At 43.0% G+C, this 18460-nt stretch overlaps 1 protein-coding gene, 1 long non-coding RNA gene and 3 other non-coding genes across 6 annotated transcripts; 4 read left to right on the plus strand and 1 right to left on the minus strand.

Moving 5' to 3' along the window:
* Positions 1 to 783: 783 nt before the first annotated feature.
* Positions 784 to 873, plus strand: Trnay-gua (transfer RNA tyrosine (anticodon GUA)). Its single transcript is given in 2 exon segments — positions 784 to 820; positions 838 to 873. It is a non-coding gene; the product is annotated as a tRNA-Tyr (tRNA).
* A 531-nt stretch (positions 874 to 1404) lies between these two features.
* Positions 1405 to 1495, plus strand: Trnay-gua (transfer RNA tyrosine (anticodon GUA)). The gene is given in 2 exon segments: positions 1405 to 1441; positions 1460 to 1495. It is a non-coding gene; the product is annotated as a tRNA-Tyr (tRNA).
* A 1022-nt stretch (positions 1496 to 2517) lies between these two features.
* On the plus strand, positions 2518 to 2610 carry Trnay-gua (transfer RNA tyrosine (anticodon GUA)). The gene is made up of 2 exons: positions 2518 to 2554; positions 2575 to 2610. It is a non-coding gene; the product is annotated as a tRNA-Tyr (tRNA).
* Positions 2611 to 6432: 3822 nt separating this feature from the next.
* LOC135494112 (uncharacterized) lies at positions 6433 to 12760 on the minus strand. Of its 2 annotated transcripts, none has more exons than XM_064781863.1 (4): positions 12555 to 12760; positions 8011 to 8323; positions 7346 to 7467; positions 6433 to 6642 (listed from the first exon to the last, which is right to left on the minus strand). In XM_064781863.1, the coding sequence occupies exons 1-4, from the start codon at positions 12556 to 12558 to the stop codon at positions 6449 to 6451; spliced, it is 633 nt and encodes a 210-aa protein (XP_064637933.1). In that variant the 5' UTR covers positions 12559 to 12760; the 3' UTR covers positions 6433 to 6448. The 2 variants fall into 2 exon arrangements, with proteins under 2 accessions (XP_064637933.1, XP_064637932.1); XM_064781862.1 differs by lacking the exon at positions 12555 to 12760 and adding an exon at positions 9291 to 9411.
* A 379-nt stretch (positions 12761 to 13139) lies between these two features.
* On the plus strand, positions 13140 to 15530 carry LOC135493842 (uncharacterized). The gene is made up of 2 exons (XR_010448301.1): positions 13140 to 13290; positions 14234 to 15530. It is a non-coding gene; the product is annotated as an uncharacterized LOC135493842 (long non-coding RNA).
* Positions 15531 to 18460: the final 2930 nt, after the last annotated feature.

The following is an 18460-nucleotide window of genomic DNA, read 5'->3' on the forward strand; positions in this document are numbered from 1 at the left end:
TTATCAGGGTTTTTTTTGTTGCAGAGGTTGCCAATGCTAGATTGACCAAATGTCGAAGGTATTCCTTTTCAGATTCTATAACGAACCGCGCTCGTGGCAAGAATGGAATACAGGTGTCGAAGTTTGCTAAGTCATTTTTCGGGTTTATCCAGAAATACGATCCAGTTATTTAGGGTGAAAGTTCACTTAGATGCTTCATACGTAACGTACCGTACAATAATTTTTTGGGGAATCATTGTTATCAATGAATTATCCCCGGAATTATCACGAGTTAGTTGAAGTTGGGCAGTTTTGAGCCACGTATGGATACTTCAGCCATGTGTAAAATGTTTCGAAGTTATGCGTCGGTTCAAATTGGTTCTCAACGCCACCGCCAGTAAAACCAGGTGGTGAGGAGGCAGCACGGAGGTTCCGTAGTCGAGTTATTGCAAGCCAAAACGGGAAAAAATCAGGACCAAATATTAACCCCAGGAATGTGAAATATATTTCAGAAACCCATGGTCCATGTGGAAATCAGGCGATCGAGCATATTTGGTATTGCAGTGTGAGGTTTTTCGTTCTAAAATAACTCTTGGCATGGGGCCCGGGATTTTCCTAAAATTTGTCTAAAAAAAACAACATGGCGTTGCAGGGGGATCGACATCACATGACTTAACAATATGGCAAACAATATATGTATCAACCCCACTCGGTTTAGTGCGGTGCATGGGCCGCAACGATAGTGCAGTCGGGCATGTCAGAACCCCTGACTAAATCCACGATTGGCGCTTGACCTTCATCGATCTCTCTGTAGCTCAGTTGGTAGAGCGGGGGACTGTAGTCGGAAGAGTTTAAGCCATCCCTAGGTCACTGGTTCGAATCCGGTCGGAGAGACTTTTTTAAAAACATTTATCACTCTCATCAAATCTTCGGAAGTTATGCGTCGGTTTCGACCTTATGGTCTTCTGTGTACATTCTATATACATACATTTTCTTGATTTAAAAAAAATCAATGCTGGGATTTTCATACACGGCCGTGTTTATTGCCTGTGAGAGAATATCTCCCCCCCCCCCCCCCCCCACCCTAAAATCTCGGAGTTCCTATTTCAAAATCGACCTGAATTCTGTTAATTGTTATTACATGTATTATCAAAAATCAAAGAAGCCCAAAATAATGTTTGCCAACCAAATAACTAACATTACAGGTGGCATGACAGGGCCTTTTTTAAAGCATATCAGAATTGCGAGCACTAAATATGTGACAGTGATAGCACTAAGCTCGTGTTAACCACAGGGAGATCGCTAATCTGGGATCATAGCCGCACTATCGCTGCCGTGGGGAAGCCAGGCCGCAACGATAGCGCCGTCAGGAGCCCAGACTACAACCGACAGCCAATTGCATTGTTGGCGCCAACTCGTATCTATCTCTCTGTAGCTCAGTTGGTAGAGCGGGGGACTGTAGTCGTGAGTTATATTGGTAATCCCTAGGTCACTGGTTCGAATCCGGTCGGAGAGACACTTTTTTATTCCACCACTCGTCCCCTTCGATGGTTACGCGTCTTTTTCGCCAGGTTCCACCAGCATCGGCACACTCAGGTAGCTGTTCGTTTGATCTCTGCCCAGACCGCAACGAGTATGGAGCCCAGACTACAACCAACAGTCAACCGCATCTTTGGCGCCACTCTTTCTGTAGCTCAGTTGGTAGAGCGCACGGGGGACTGTAGTCGGGAATAAGTCATCCCCATAGGTCACTGGTTCGAACCTGGTAGTGGAGACAATTTTTATTTATCATTATTCCCTTTCGGTGTAAATGGTTCCGAAGTTACGCCACTATAACGAACATGTACAGGCCCAGTTCCGTCAGCCTCGGCACACTCGGGTAGCTGGTAGCTACAAATCGAGGTGGGCCGTCACAGCAAACCTAAAGCCAGTCGAGAAGCGACTTTGTTTGAATTGCGAGTGTAACAAAGTAGAAGATGAAAGCATCTGCTGCCGGAATGTTCTTTGTATAGTCAGGATAGAATCGATTTGTTTTCGACCCTAGATTCCTTCACATCTTTCCAGGCTCTTAATATGAACAGAAATATCTTTCCTTATGTCATACAACCACGGTGACACTGAAATCTGTAAATGTGTTATCAACTTTATTACAACATGTCTTGATAAAAGTCAACACAAGAATTCAACTCAACTGTAAACACTTACCAATACTAGAACAAATCGATTCTCACTTTATTATCAATATCATTATAATCGTATCATTACATTTTGTATTATCATAATATTAGTATAGTCAGGTATTTCTAATTCCATCAGTCATATAAATATATCTATGTATTGTCCTGTGCTATGAATGTGTATTTTATATTGCATTGTCTTAGAATGTAAGATCGAGCAATGAAATTTTTACTTACTTACCTACTTTCTTACTTACTTTGATCGCTGTAATGGCAGAATAAGTGAGGCCGCAACGAGTGTGGGAGCCCAGACTATACAACCAACAACCAAGCGCATTGGTGGCGCCAACTTTGTATCGATCTCTCTGTAGCTCAGTTGGTAGAGCGGGGGACTGTAGAAGGAAATGTAGTGGTGGTCATCCCTAGGTCACTGGTTCGAATCCGGTCGGAGAGACTTTTTTTCATTTATTTTTTGCATTTCCCCAACATTATTTTATCATTCTTCATAATTTTTTCTCGTTTCTTTTACATCTATTTATTATTGTTTATAACTCTCCTCATAATTCTTTTTATGTTTCCCAGTTTGTTTGTTATTCTCAGTCCCGTTAATACTGAATTGTGTACATGTACATTTATATGTATTATTTTCTTTCATAATACTTTCATTATAATTCCAGCCATTATTTTTGTTTATCACGCAGGTTTTGCCAACCATACGCTCGTAGATTTACGATGAACTCCCGAATGAAGGCCCCCCCCCCCGAAGTCCTCTCCACATCTACTTTTAAAACAGTCCACTGGGCACATAGTATCAGACTGAGACAGTGACCACTCGCCACTTTTGCAGCATGAAAAACAATCCATTTTTGGGACTTTTGTGATAACTTCTCTCACCCAGCATTATGAATAATACAGTTTTTTCAACTTAGGTTTCGTTTCTCATAAGGGACAAGACATAGCACGACAAAAATAGTTTATTTTGTCCGAGTCGGTCCCATATCGCCGACTTTGATCCCATGACGTCTCCCAACCGACGGCGCATTTATAGGCCTACATGTACATGTACATAAACAAATTGTTTTTGTTACACCCCCTGATAAACCTCCCTCCTCACTTGCTGAGTAGCTGGACAAATTGTGTCTTTCTTTCATGGCCCTCCAGCGCCACCTGACAGCAATTTGAACTATGAACAGAGATCGCTTGCAGAATACAGTGTTTGAATTCCGCCCTGTTGTATTAATTGCAAGTACATGTATGTACATTTGAACCATCTAAACATTTTCTGTGGATTAGCGAGATAGGATTGGGGTGATATTTTGGCCTGTGTGCCGTTCGTTAGATATTTGAAACTTGTAACTGAACTTGAAAATTTCAGTATGCGTGTTTGTAAATAAATATAAATTGCCGGAATATCGATGTGTAGGCAGATACGTGTACATGCATATATACGAAAATTTGTACGCATATATAGGCCTACATGTATACACATGCAATAACTGCACTATGGCATTGTGTATAGGGCCTTACTGCATTTCTATTTTCCTGCGGAACCACAAGGGTTACGAACGGCATATCCCTTTGAGGAAATCCTAAATCGAACCGAGGAATGACCAAGGGAAGTGTGGTGATAACTCACCTGGTAGTCAGCTGATGCTGACGACGAAATGATACAATGTAGCCCGTTAAAATAGACTCCGATCCGCTGTACTCTTTTCGTGGGACGAGCCAGGCCAGTCTATAACGCAATGAGCTCTGAGAGAGGGAGGGGCTTGTCGATTGATTTCGCCGAGCTTTATATGGTTCCGCAAGCTGTCTAGCTACAGCGTTCTGCTATTTGAGGGGGCGGGCGAGGCTCAAGAAGGGACTAAAATACATGTGGTCGTTTTAGGCTTCAACCTATTCTGAGATGCTCGCCAGTTCTCGCATGAAATCCTGGTGCACCGCAGCCACTACCCGAGTATCCTGTCAAGCAAGCTCAATGCTGTCGTAGATTGCGACCTCGCGCCATCTACCAGGTGGTGTTGTAACTAGTGTGGATAAGCACTGCATATTATGGAAGAGACGATAAGACTCGCATTTGGAGATTGGGGCACAGGCACGTGGAAATACGAGATCAACTGACAACACAGGTAAAACAATCTTTTTGTGGGTTGTCAGTGGGAGTGTTTGTCAGTCGATTGGGGAGGGGGGGGGCAATTGATCTCTTATTTCCACGCGCCTGTGATAAGGGCTGCCATGGTTGCAGCCTTAGCACACACCCCCCCCCCGGCCTCGCGAAAGTTTGTAGCATGGTTAAAATAATGGCCGGGTATATTTGGCAAGCCGCTCGCCGAACAGGCATCAGTTTTTGCCCTGTTTGGAGAGCCGCTTGCCGAACAGCACTGAAAATCAACCATTTGGCAAGCCGGAGACTTTACAAGACATGTAGCTAATCGGAGAGCAGTGACGTCATATTTGAATTACTATGCGCATAATTAACAATGGCCGATTTCTCGCTTTCGATTCATTTTCTTTAATACTAAAATCGTGTTTTTGTCAAAATCGATGGAGAGGAATATACACGAGTTTAACTGATAAGTGTAATAAATGCATCGGGTAGATTGCTAAGGTCCTTCGCGAGCTTTAACTCCAGTAGTGTTGTTGACTGCTTTGCCATTGAATGATAATGAGCTCTTCGACAACTATAAATATTAATGAGCGAGTTCGGCTCTTCATTCAAACATTTGGGTTGAAACTGTTTTATTCTAAACAATCGACATTATTTGCTCTAATTTTATCCCCAAAGAGAATATGCTTGAATATTTTTTTTCTTCTTTGGAGGAGACAAGACCACTACACCATTGCCTATTCATGAATCGGGACCAGACCAGAACTATCAATTAGACGCGAGTATGTTTTTAACTGTCAAGTCTATATATGGAGAGTTATTGAAAAGATATTTTCTGTGGCATGTCGACAGGGCCAATTCAGTGCTCCCATTATTATAGGTAGGGGAGTTGAGGAGAGATCGAAGAGAGAGTCCACAACTCAGATCCGAATTTCAGATTCACAACCCCGTGCAGTAATTGATGCGACGCGGTCAAACAATGACAAATTAACTGCTAAAAGGCTTTAAAAAGCAATGGAGGTCGAGGGTTCCAGTTAATCGGTAGACCCACGAGTGCAAAGTTCTTAAACTTGTTAAAGATGGCGCTCAAGGAACGTAATTAAAAGACGTTCACTAGAGAGTAACAATGGAGGTTTATCAGGGGTTGTGTTAAAAAAATCTTTGAAGTAAAAATACGTTTACCTTATTGACATTTGTAATTGTGTACCATATCGCACATTTTGTAATGAATTAAGATAAAAGTGGGATGTTGCGATTGAATTGCACTTGTCATCCGAAAATGAAACTTGTTTATCCTATCACACTCTCAAGCTCGACGTGTGATATACATGTGCATGTATATTGCCTTCTGAGGTCAAGACGCACATGTAGTTCTGGTTTAAGTTGTTTATAATGCACTCTCTATCCCCATTTGCACTACATAGACTAGATTACAGTATATGAATAATATGAATACAGTTTGCATAAAATCAAGTACATGTAGTTGGAAAACACCTCTTTGTATTATTTCAATAAAAGTATACTAATGAAAAGCATTGTTTTTTCTTGCTACATGACTTGATTCAAAATTGCATCTTGATGAAATGAATCACAAATTTAGAGCTATCTACAGGTATTATGCAATTGCACACAAGACTGATGGCAATAACGAATACATAAAATTACTAGATCAGACCAGAAACAGCCGTAGCTTTACACTATACATGTATATACTTGTATGCACGGATGGGAAATTGTGATACGAAACTCTTTCAGAAAGGAAGGAGAACATCCTAGTATTCACATGGCGAAACTTGACAGCCTCAAATTAGGTCGCTTTTTGTAGAATTAAGCGGACGCAGTTGAAATTTATTACATTTTACGGTGGCTGGGACTCTACCTACATTACACTTGTCACAGATCTAAAATGGACAATAAATGCAAACTATGACGTAGTTTTGTAAAGCGCCAGATGTCGCCCCTCTAGCAAACCCGTTTTAACATGTTTTTGTTCTAAGAGACCATCTAAAAGACACCGTCACCGGATCAATGTATACAACAGAATCTTCATAAATTAGTTCAATATTATATTTCAATGCCTTAGCTACGACCCCACCCATTCCCCATGGCTTGGTTTGTGAACGTAACGACCCGAATGGGTGCCTGTCCCCCCCCCCCCCCGAGATTGAATGTCCCCTCAGTCACGTCAGTACTTCGGTAGATAGGCTGGAGCCACCATCCCTGGCTGAGCTTGTTCGTATCCCTGGCTGCTACCCTGCGGAGGATGGGACTGAGGTGGCTCGGCATACCCCTGCATTGATGGCTGGTGATGTCCCAGCATAAACGGTTGGTGTCCTGGCGACTGGTTGTAATGCTGGGGTTGGACTTGGTTGCTCGCAACTGGAACACGCAGAAAATGAACATTACATAAAAGTGATGTCAAAGTTCTCGAGATGTGTGACTTGCATTTCAATCACGTTATCCAGAGTTTGAGTTGAGGTTCCTCATAATAGTAGTGGGTCCCCAACTACTGTCAATGCCAATGGATGTACCACACAAGAATATTCAGCCAAAGTGTTGACGTGATGCGGCATGCAATGAGGAAGCAGTTAAGGTCAAAATTATATTTGTAGGAACTCGTTGATATGTCTAGGTCTATCTCATATCAGACATAGTAACTTCAAGGAGACTAGAAGCATGAGCCTGGTGTACCAGCTCTTACATGAAATCGCCGATCGGTGTCTCTATCATGCACGATAGTCATCATCTAGTCGCCTTCTAGCCCATCCTGAGATCAGGTTTTTGCTATACTCCTACCTCGTATACAAAATATCGAGAGGCGGAGAATATTTAAAACCACTGATTACGTCAGGATGCTACTAGCCGGGCTTACTAGTAACTGTGCATTGTGACCTGTAGACACCATCAAATACAGCGACTACTAGATATACGGTTGCCCGAAAATGCTATATTTCGGCACTGCGTGGGGTACCGCGGTCGAGCCTTGAACGAAAGTGGCCAAATCCCCGTATTTAACCCCCAAGATCTTGCAGTCTATTTAGTCCCGGTTAAAAGCTATTTATAAGAATTACGAATCACTTACTCCTGACAGTTGTGATAGTTCCACCAGATTTTCTTACTGAGCATGCGCCGCAAGCGACGATTGGAATGACGATGATGAGGATGAGGAAGGCAACACCACCAACAGCGCCCCCTACAATACCCCTGTAATAATTAGAACTATTAACGACTACTGTACATGCCAGAACAGAAAATGCGTGCAGTATTGTCAAAGTAAAGTGTCCACCACTGGAAAATCAGTAAGAAATCAAAATGGCCATCATCGAACTCTAGTATGAACATCGCTCGCGATCGTCAGTGTTGTTGCGGTCAGATATGTTGGGTAGTTGGTGGCGCTCCCCTCCTTGTTGAAAATCGGTCGCTTTATCTCCAGTAGAAGAACAGACATCGGGGAAAATGCAAGATAACTGAGGTTTTTACTGTGCTTTATGATGATAATATTACATTATGGTCTTTGCCAAGAAATAATATAAAGATGCCACAACAACGTGACCATAGATTTTAGGTGATTTGCGCTCTTCGTTTGATTGTTAAGCAATTCGTAAAATGACAGAGATCCTCCCTGTTTTTGTCTCGTATAAAAGACGATTTTGATTTTCTCAAAGGACTGCATGTTTTTTGTTTCAATCCATCAGTTCTCGAGCAATCCGTGGTCAGGCAATTGTAGTGATATATTTGTGGTCTTACCCGATTATTGTAGAACCCCTGCTGCTAGGAGTGCCGTATCGGTTGATACTGCTGCTGGTGTAGTCAAACTGCCTTTGGTTGCAACACGAATCCTGTCCTCCGACATACTCGGTGGAGCAACACTTGGTGTCAGAGTACCTGGTGCAGGTTGTAGCAGAATAGCTGGAGGACACATATGGGAGGCAAAAATGAAGTCTGCAGCACTTGTCATTGCCCCAGAGTGAGGAGCAGCACCGTGCCGAGAAGAGGTTCGTACAGTAGTCAGTGGTGAATCCTCCCACTCCACGGCATGTGGTCCAGGCGAGGCCAAGAGCTGGGGGAAAGTGAGTATGTAAAGTCAGTGACCAGTATCAACATAAATTTGTATATACGTTCATTTTTATCTGAGGCGTATTTAATTAGGTGTCAAGTTGTATGTGCGGGTGGGGGTGGACGTGGGGGTGGGCCGCGCAGTAAGGAACGGCGGATGGGCGTGGGGTTTTGGGTCAAAACAGCTTTAAAATCAAGTTTTTCTGTCAACTAAATTATTGTTAGAAATTCGTCACATTAACAAGCTCGAAATAATACAATCTCAATTATCAATTATCAACTTCGGCAAATTGAAGTGATCATCACGCGTGTTTTGGCTCATCACGACGTGTTGTGGCTCATTACGGCGCGTTTTGTTCAGAAAGGCGCGTTCCGGCGCCGGGTCGCACCAGAAATATTCCATCTTATATCAAGGCTCACTGATTTGGCTCACACCCTCAAAACTTAACGATAATCACCAAGGGCTTCTCTGTCAGTACATAGCAAGAATAAAATGTTTGGGCCTTATAACACTTGTATACGATGTGGAATCCGGAATGTCCATGTGGTTGGAAAGAAAAAAAAACATGAAATGGCAAATTTTGATTGGATGCGTGGGCATCTTAAACGTATAGGAGTAAGAGACACAGCAGAATGCCAATGCCAGACAGCAGTGCAAACACCAACGCACATCCTACAGGACTGTCCCCTGTACCAGGATTTACGAAATAGATTCTGGCCAAAGGACACGAAGGTCGAAGAAAAGCTGTGGGGAACACAGCCGGACCTTCGGGCGACAAGCCGCTTCATCTCCGCCACAGGACTGAGGTTATAGTACTTAGGCAGGTTGAACGCTGAAGAAGAAGAAGATTGGAACTGTCCAAAATTTTCGTTTTCCTAGAGGAACGTGTAGTGGGCCGTATTGCCCCACCGGCGGGGTAAAATCAGCGAGAAAACCGTTCTGTTGACCAACCGAAATCAATAAGTCTTACCTGTGCAGGGTACGATTGAGGCAAGAAGAGCTATCAACGTGAGAATCCCAAATCGCAACATCTTCAAAACTTGGTGGAACAATAATTACTAAAGTATCGTGAACAAAACTGTCTGATTTCGACTGCTCTACATGTAGCTATATTGGAGTCAGCAGAATTAATTCTCATGCTACCATGGTAACGCCAATCCTATGACAATGTAACTAACGGCAAACGCGCAGCAGAGATTCGGCGAATCATTGCCGATTTCAATATGATCAATAGTATCAATTGTTTGCGGCTGTTATAAAACACGGATTTCCGCGGAAATCCGCGTTTTATAACTGCCGAATTGTTAGGGTTTTTTTTTTACGACAAATATATTGCTATAATCTGTCACAATTCTTCTATTAACTACAATTCCGGCCTAGCGAATGAAACGCCACCCTCGTCGGCCTACAGTGGGACGGGCCAGGCCAGTCTATAGTTGTGGAGTGCGAGTGGAAACAAAATTCGATAGACACTGCGAGATCAATATCATAAACCGTGTGGCTTTCACGCGTTTGGAGATGGTGGCTGGTTGCAATCATCTTTCATGGCAAGTCCGGACCTCTATTTCTTTGAACATACTCTCATAAAATTAATTAGTAAAAAGAAACTTTTTTATGGCAACCTTTTAGTTATGGATCCCAATCTCCATATCGGGAAGCATATGGATTCTGGTTGGGGAGTCTTTCTGTCGGTTGGTCTGTCCGTCAGTCTGTCCAGAAAATAGTTTGTACACCTTCAAAACATAACTCCTGTATGAGTTAGTCGTGAGTTCAAGTCCTATCCCCATGTTTGTGAACCTGGGCAATCTAATGAGCTCATCAATTTCACTTTCAGATGAGATGTTCAAGGTGACATTGATACATCACATTAGATAATCTCAAATAACTTCACTTGTGAGAAAGATAGAAACATGGAATCAAGTATTATGCATACGTTTGTTCAGTTGGGGTGTTAAATGGACTAATTCATTTCAAGGTCAGAGATCAAGGTCATTGGGAAACTTGCATATCATATTTGATAATCGCAAACATCTTCAACTTGTAGAGAAGACTCATGATGAAATCGAACAATATATACATCTGTGCGATTGAGGCATTCAACAGGCCAGTTCCTTTTAAGGTAAGAGGTCAAGGTCATCGTGAACTGATCACGTTTGATAATTGCAAATATATGCACTTTTACAACCCCGCTTCTGTCCAGTTTTTCTTTATTTCAGCTTTAAAATTGTAGCAACCAGTTGAACCAGGTTCCATCAGTTCTGCATGACTAACTTTTCTGCTACATGGGGGTGCATGCTCCCATTAGTGAGATTTTGCTTTCACCTGACAGCCAGTCCAATTTCAGTTGATAATGTAGCTAGTCATCCTTTCAGAACTAGTGATGTGACTGCTCGTACGTACCTCGCTCCACCAAGTGCTGCAGTTGATGTAGCTAGGTTAAACAGTGCTGCTCATAACGCACAACTTTGCCTTGGTGTGGACAGGGCTCATCCTAGATGAACAAGTCAGTCGCAGCCATTCTGACATGATAACATTATCAATTTTTCAACCCATGCCTGTTGCCCTATTATTGTAGTTCATTTTAATGAGTGAATAATTAATGATCAGTCAAAATGATTAATCACCCGGATTGGTTATCTTTGGAGGTAAACTTGTGTGTACATATGAAGTAAAAGTATCCACGGGTCTGAAATGTGCACTGAAAGGGTAGGTATAGTGTTTTACACAGCCATGAAATAAAATTAAATGAAATAAGAAAGCAAAAAAACAACCGTAGACTTGATGAAATGCCAGGGCCGTTGTATTGTGCTCATCACCCTCCCAGGCAGTTTATTTCATAAAATAAAACAAAATCAATGATCAAGCCCTATGTTTTCGATTTTAGCCCCCTGGTGGCCAAACCAAGAATCGAATGGAACGAAATTTAGTCTGCAGGTTTCAGCCAAGTACCATGGCCAACATGGCGTCCTCAATCGAGAGGTTCCACTTTACATGTAGTGTTCATAGACAGTGCCAACATTTCAGTAGTCCCGGAACACTAACCGGTACACTCACTGTGCACTTTGTTGAAATATTAATATGAATGCATCAGATGCGACATTTTAACTGCTCTGATAATATTGAGTATTTGATTTGCATTGCCAGGCCTTGTAAGTTTCAGAGTGTTCACTCTCCTGACTTGTTGGAATGTTGTAGCTCAATGTTGTAATTTGGGGTATGATAGTGCACACTAATGCTAAATTCGGACTTATTTCTTATCTTTGATAGGTATAATATTTCAATCATCCATCATCTCACATAGGCCCTTTGCCAGATACGCCGGTACCACTCTAGAGTCGGACCAACAAACCATCTTTGCAATAGATCTTCACGGTAAATGACGCCAGACAATGCCTGACAATGCCTCTCGAGCCATTGTCTGGCGTCTTTTACCGTGAAGATCTATTATTGATCTAAATTAGAATTAGATAGGATCAAAATTACGCGTCGGATGTTATCTGACGGAGGGGGTCATGTGTACTAAGTTTCAACCACATAGTTTAAGCGGTTAAGAAATGTACGTGCCTTAGTTGCCGTTACACTCAAACAGCCAATTTACACAATTTGACCTCTGCGACCCTGCGATACGTAGCTGAAAGGTACAAAACTTTCCACCAATATGTCTGAAGATCAACAACACACTTTGATTTCAGTGACCTTGAAAAATGGGTCAAATCAATATTGCGAATGCTGCGTGATGTCCCTTTACCAGGAGTACCTACCATAAAAATTTGAGCGAGCTGTGACGCTTGTTTAGGAAGTTATCATAGTTTTTGTGCTTTTAGCCAAAATGCCCCCTAGCGATCAAACAAGGACATGACATCGATGGAATATCTTCCGCCATGGGGTACATATACAAGGTTTGAGGTCAGGAGGCTAAGCACTAATGATAAAATGTTCAATGACCGATGATGATGATGACATGCGGTATGTGTGAAAGGCTATACAGCATAATATTTTTGTCCATTTTAGGCAAGACCCAAAACTATGTTTGTTTGCTGTAACCCAATCTAGTTCGTTAGGTGAGCCAATTCCTTTTTTCTCCAGCATGGTTGAAAAATTGAGGATGTGCTTTTCATGGAATTCTAGTTCAAACCCACATGGATCAGACCGAGCGGGGGTTTATAGTATAACCTTGGAAAGACAGACAATGTAAAAACATCCCAAATCTGAATGAATACAGGATGAAACCTACCCATGTTGCCTCAACAGTCTGTCCAAGGATCATGTATTTGTTGTTAACCTCCTTCAAACAGGAACAATCAATGTCCGCCAGGAGTTGGATTCCAAGCTGTCCACGAAGTCTACTGCTGAACCCAACCATATCATCATCAGTGTTTTTTCGTCATCACAATTAGCAGCAGAAGCATCAGTAGATTCTCTTTTTCGAACCTTTATTTGAGATGCGTTGCAATCTCTTTTGACAGTGAATGTTCTTTCTTTTTGCTGCTTTTTTTTCCTGTAAAGAAAACAAAACCTACCAAAAACTGTAACAATCTGAGCGGCCCGGCCGCGATCAGAAAAAAATTAGATAGTAAACACCACAAAAGAATAATAATATGACTTATTGAGGCCCAAATAGACAAGTATTGTTTATAGTTTACAATATGTATGATGTATCGAACATGCACAGAGATACATACAATCACGTCCTGATTGTCGCTCATCTCCCAATTAACACTTAAATTTCCGATTGACTATAGTGACAATCATCACATTATAATTTTTTCATCCGGATAAACTTGTCACAATGACACGATTCCACAATCGAAGATAAAGTTCACATTTGCACACGATCCAGTGACCTTTCTTTCAACTGCGTACTCTATACCAAGTCATCAAACATATCAGTCGACCAGGATATTACACCTTGTGAAAGAACTTTTGAAGATACTCCTATATTTTTGTGGACAATTGAACTCAAAATGAAGGTGAGGGTTCTTCTTTATTTTCGACTTGATTAGATTACTGTAGACCTGTTGCTTCCCCGTCCATCGAGATGCCAAGCTAGATGAAGCCATGACTATATATAATTTGTTTGGAGGGCCGAACAGAATTCATTCCATGAGCCACGGCATTTCTATCAGGACTGACTTTATATCTATTGGGAACATGTTCCTGAGTCGTTAAGATACACGTAAACGTACACGTATAGGTATCAACATGTACCCACGCAAGCCAGCGTAAACACCTATGTCATTGTCTGACCTCGAACAATGGAATAGGCGTTTACGTGGACGTTTTAGGGATTTGCGAAAACTCCCTATTATAAGGAAGTTTTCGCAGGTCAGCCTCCGGGCTGTCGAACCATGCTTGGGGTATCAGACGCTTTGAGGAAGCTCCCTCATTTTGCCTATATTCATGACAACCGGCGATAGACGGAACAAAGCCGAGTCTATACAGTAATCAAGAGGCTCTCTGATCATTAATGGGCCCGGCTGCTGAATGGACCACAGGCCATTGATACTGACGTATAGAAATGTACATGTACATGTACATAGAAAATGAAATGGACACCGGCCAAATACTCTCATGCAGAGAAAACGCTGTTTCTCTCGGCCACCTTGCCCAAAGACTGCATGACCCATTTTGGGGAACGCTGGTCTGTCGGTGGGTCAGAATGTTGGGTCAGGAAAAGTATATGCATTTATACACAATGGATGCCGCGTGCACCGCGTGCAGTGCATGCAGTTATCATGGATACAACTTTGTTTGGTATTATATATGTAGTACGTTTTGTATTTTGTGATCTTGCTACGCAACGGCAATGTTAAGATCCTGCTTCCTCATGGTTTTATATCTTTTTTAATGTGCAGTATAAAGAATTGATGAGATACTAAAACCTTGGTGGGTCATGATGTTCTTATTTTGCAGGCAGTGTTACTAGCATTCCTTGTGGTGTGCCTCTGCCTGACCCAGGCATTACCGAACGGACGGACCGACGGCTCAGAAGGCCACGACGACCACGGCCACGACGACCATCGCGGCCACACCCACGACGACCACGTTCACAGTTACCTGAACCAAGATGCACAAGGACACGCGAGTCACAACCACGAGAGCCATGACCATTTGCCAGGACATCATCATGGCGGACACGAAAGTCTTCACAAACGTCTCATGAGGGAGTGCGCTCTCTGTGTTCGAAATTGCCGCGCTGACACAGGTGATACTTTCGAGGAGTGCGTCGCCGAAGACAACGTTCGCTGTGCCGCTGCCTGTTACCCAGAACACCGGGTTGGAGAGTGCTTGATCTGCATACGGCAATGCGCCACGGACCTTGAGACCAGCTCAGACCCGGCCCATCAACCCCACAAGAGCACCCGGGCAAAGCGCATTACATACTGTGTCAAGAACCAGCTGTCGCCGTGCCATCGGCCTTGCCATCATTTTCAAGGCGAGGACAACTGATTTCAGATGTAGGACAACAGTTTAAGAAACCATCGTGCACTTTCCTTTATTTCTACTGCAGATGGCCTGGGCGTGACGTATTTTTTGATACGTTGGTTATTCTTACGGGGAAAAAATGTTCCAGTGCAGGACATCAGTGACTTCTTCAAACGTAATATATACACGAACCACGAAAAATTATAATTGTTACAATAAATTGAATGTATAGCCTGCAACCCTAAAACAGAACATACCAGCAGGTTTATACCAGTCCTACACTCCGACGCAGTGATTTAAAAAAGATGTGTCTTAATGTCATCTCGTGAGAAGACTTGCGTTTGCACGCCGCCACTGCTTTAGGATTGATGATTTTACGATTTGGGCTGGGACGTGCGGTGTGTTAAAGGGAGAATACAGACAAGCGCAGGGGATTTCATTCGCGATCATTGGGTTACTGATATCCACAGTAAGGGCATAAGGTCATGTTTGATTCAGTACTTAATACATGCCTCGTACAGCATGAATAGTTTTGACGTGCTGTGAGATGAAAGAGACCCCTATTGGCGACTTCGTGCATCTTGATCTTACCTACCTAGCTGCTGCCTATAAAGTAGATAATTCGAACAGCATGATATCCACTCGGATGACCCTTTTTATTTGATGAATGATTGTTAGTTTATTAGTTCATTGGTTGACCTGTGTGCTCTCTGAAACATGTCTTTTGTTATGCCATACATGTCATGTGTCATCAATAAAGATTGAATTAATTTTGATAATTTAATGACATATTGTGCACTCGGTGCGTTCTATCCACCCGTGTTCGAATTTTCTTCGGCCGTGTGCAAATATTTAACCTCTATTTGGGGGAAAACCTGGTTAACTGCCAATGATCGATTATCTTGATCGACAAGTCCTCGGTGTTCGATCAGAGACAAAATTCTTTTACATAATACATCGAGACATCGCTCATGTATAAATCTGGTTGTGGTATTCGCAGTCAATCTGGGAAATTGCAACGGAAGACGGGTGGTTACATAATATGATGTTACCCCAGCCGCCTGCCTGAACAGCTGCAAAAAGTAATACCCACGCCAGATTGGTTAATGCGCTAAATCGCATACGAATGATATATAATTTTGTTTTGATCAGACACCGTGAAGCCCATCCCTCTGAAAGTAAATGTGAGTTCAGTTCGTCAGCCTCAGCGGCCAACTACCGCATTTCAATAAGCATAATCTCCAGCTACACGCGAGATCCTAGGCGTTGGACATTGCACTCGGATAGCTGACACCCTGTATGACAAGATGCGTAAACCATTCGGCATCCCATTATGACCAGGTGAGAAAGCTGCACATTTCATCAAGTGTCCAGGCATCAGGGGCGGATCCGGGGGAGGGGGGGGGGGTGCAGGGGGTCCTGCAAGCAAAGTGCCCTTTTTGCAGAAGTTGCGTCATTCTAAAAACGGTATGTTTTGCCGTCCTGTTGCTGGAAACACACATGCAATTATGCCACTCGGCTTGCATCCTGACAAGTATTTCACACAGCGGGAAAAATCTAGTTCCAAAAATTAACCGTAACCACTGCCTTTCTTAAATAATGATGTAAGCATGGCGCCACATATGCGTAAAATCCAAAATGCCTACTCGAAAGCGAAAGCTTGGAAGAATTTCGAACGTTTTGTCAAAAAAATTTCATCACATGTGGTCAAATAAAATGTTGGTAACACAAGAGTTTTCAGTAAAAAAACCTTCTTTTTTGCAACTAGGATATACATGGTATCTCATTTCCAGATGCCAGGAAAACGCATCTATGCACTTTAATTTTCTAATTTTCTTGGGGGAGGGCCCCGATCAGATGCTCGCAAAGTAGTGCCTTTTTTATAAAAGGTGCACCACCACCTTCCTAATTCTGAACCCACCCCTGGGCATCCCTTCAACCATCAACCCTTCAATCACATCAGAGAAAGCAATGTCCCAACAAAACCGGCAGACGATCAATGCTTTTGTTTGTGGCTATTTCAAGGTTGTGATTTTGTCCATGATGCATCCAGTGCCAGTGGTCAAGGGACCGGGGTACATGGCTATGATTCCTGTCCTCGAGAGGAAGCTTTGTTGCGTCCTGGGTTGTCAGGTGGTGATTCTGTCTTCGAGAGGAAAGATGGCAAAAATCCAGATAAATAGCGAAAAGGTTTCAGCACCGGAGCTTTCTTGTGGTGTACCACAAGGTATGCTTTTGGCCCTTTTCTATTTCTTATATAGCCTACATCATTCTACTAGGACATTTGAGAGACCAAGGTGCTAATCCGCGTCATCGGTGTGCTATATGTCGCCCTTCAAATAAGTTCAGCCGCACGTTACAAATTTTAAAACTCGAGGACAGTCTTGCCTCTGTTCAGGACTGGCTGATTGTAATCAAACTGAAAGGAAATCCAACCAAGACCAGACGGAGATCAAGCTGTTTGGGTCTCAGAGAACCCTTAACTCACTCAATATCCAACCTTGGCGGTCGCTGGTGTCAAGGTCAGTCTGTCACCTGACCCAGTGAGAAATTTAGGAGTCGTGTTTGATCAAACACTGTCAATGGTCCCACATGCTAACAAGGTAGTCCAGTGTGCAAAATTTCAAATCCGAAACATGCGAAAACTTCGTACGCAAGAAGCGACAACACTTCTAGTGCAATCAACTAGCTGTCATGTCCAGAAAGGAACGGACTTGCCCCTGCTTTCATATATATCTGAGCTTCTCAAGTCCCATCGTTCGACCCCGGGCGATCCCTGGGTGTGAAGACAACTGTCTCCTGACGATCCCGAGGTAACGCCTGGAGACGTACGGAGGCAGGATCGAGCTTCCTTGTACAGGCGACCAGACTTTGGAACGAACTCGGTCATGATATTCAAAAGGCTATGACTGTTGCAATTTTCATGATCAGGCGTGGGCTTTTCGACGATATTTTGAAGCACCGCATTAGAACAAATTCATTTTGGATTTTGCGGTATACAAATGAAATTTCAATTCAAATTTTAAAAAGCCTGAAAAAAGTCCTGCGTCTTGGGTGGTCGGACGTGATTCTTTCCACGAGAGGAAAGCCTGACTGCGTTCGGGGTGGTGTTTGATGTTGTTCTCAAGAGGGGCGTCTAATTATGTCCCGGGTGCTCAGGTTTTGAAATGGCCCTCTAGTGAGACGCCTGAATGCGCCGACAGCGGTGATTCTGACCTCGAGAGCAAACGGATTGCGTCCTGGATGGTCAGTTTGGTGGTCGATGTCAGGATGCGATTTTATCCCAGAGAGGATGTCTGGCTGCATACTGCATACTTGATACTTGGCGATTACCCAACTAAAAAATATTACCCTTTGCTAAGGTACTGTAAGGTATTTGTAGTGTATTGTAGGGTAAATGAGGGGATAATTTGGCCCAAGGAATCTTGGTTGCACCTGAGCCTTGGTAATTTTGGGATTCTGTCTTTAGGGGCTTGGTCAGGGAAGCAAGATGATGTCTAAAGATTGTGAATCGGCCCTATTATTGAAGCTTGATTGCGTCCTGAATGGTAAGGTTGATTCTGTTTCAGAAAGGAAAGTTTTGTTAGGTTGTACGATAACTCCTCCTCAAGAGGGAAGCCTAGTGGTGCTTCCATGCAGTGGTCAGGTTGTGATCAATCTGTCCTCGAGAAGCCGTCAGCAAGTACATTTTTAGCGCGATTTTGTCGGAACTTG

The sequence above is a fragment of the Lineus longissimus genome, chromosome 9 (genome assembly GCF_910592395.1).
Source record: "Lineus longissimus chromosome 9, tnLinLong1.2, whole genome shotgun sequence".
NCBI lineage: Eukaryota > Metazoa > Nemertea > Pilidiophora > Heteronemertea > Lineidae > Lineus > Lineus longissimus.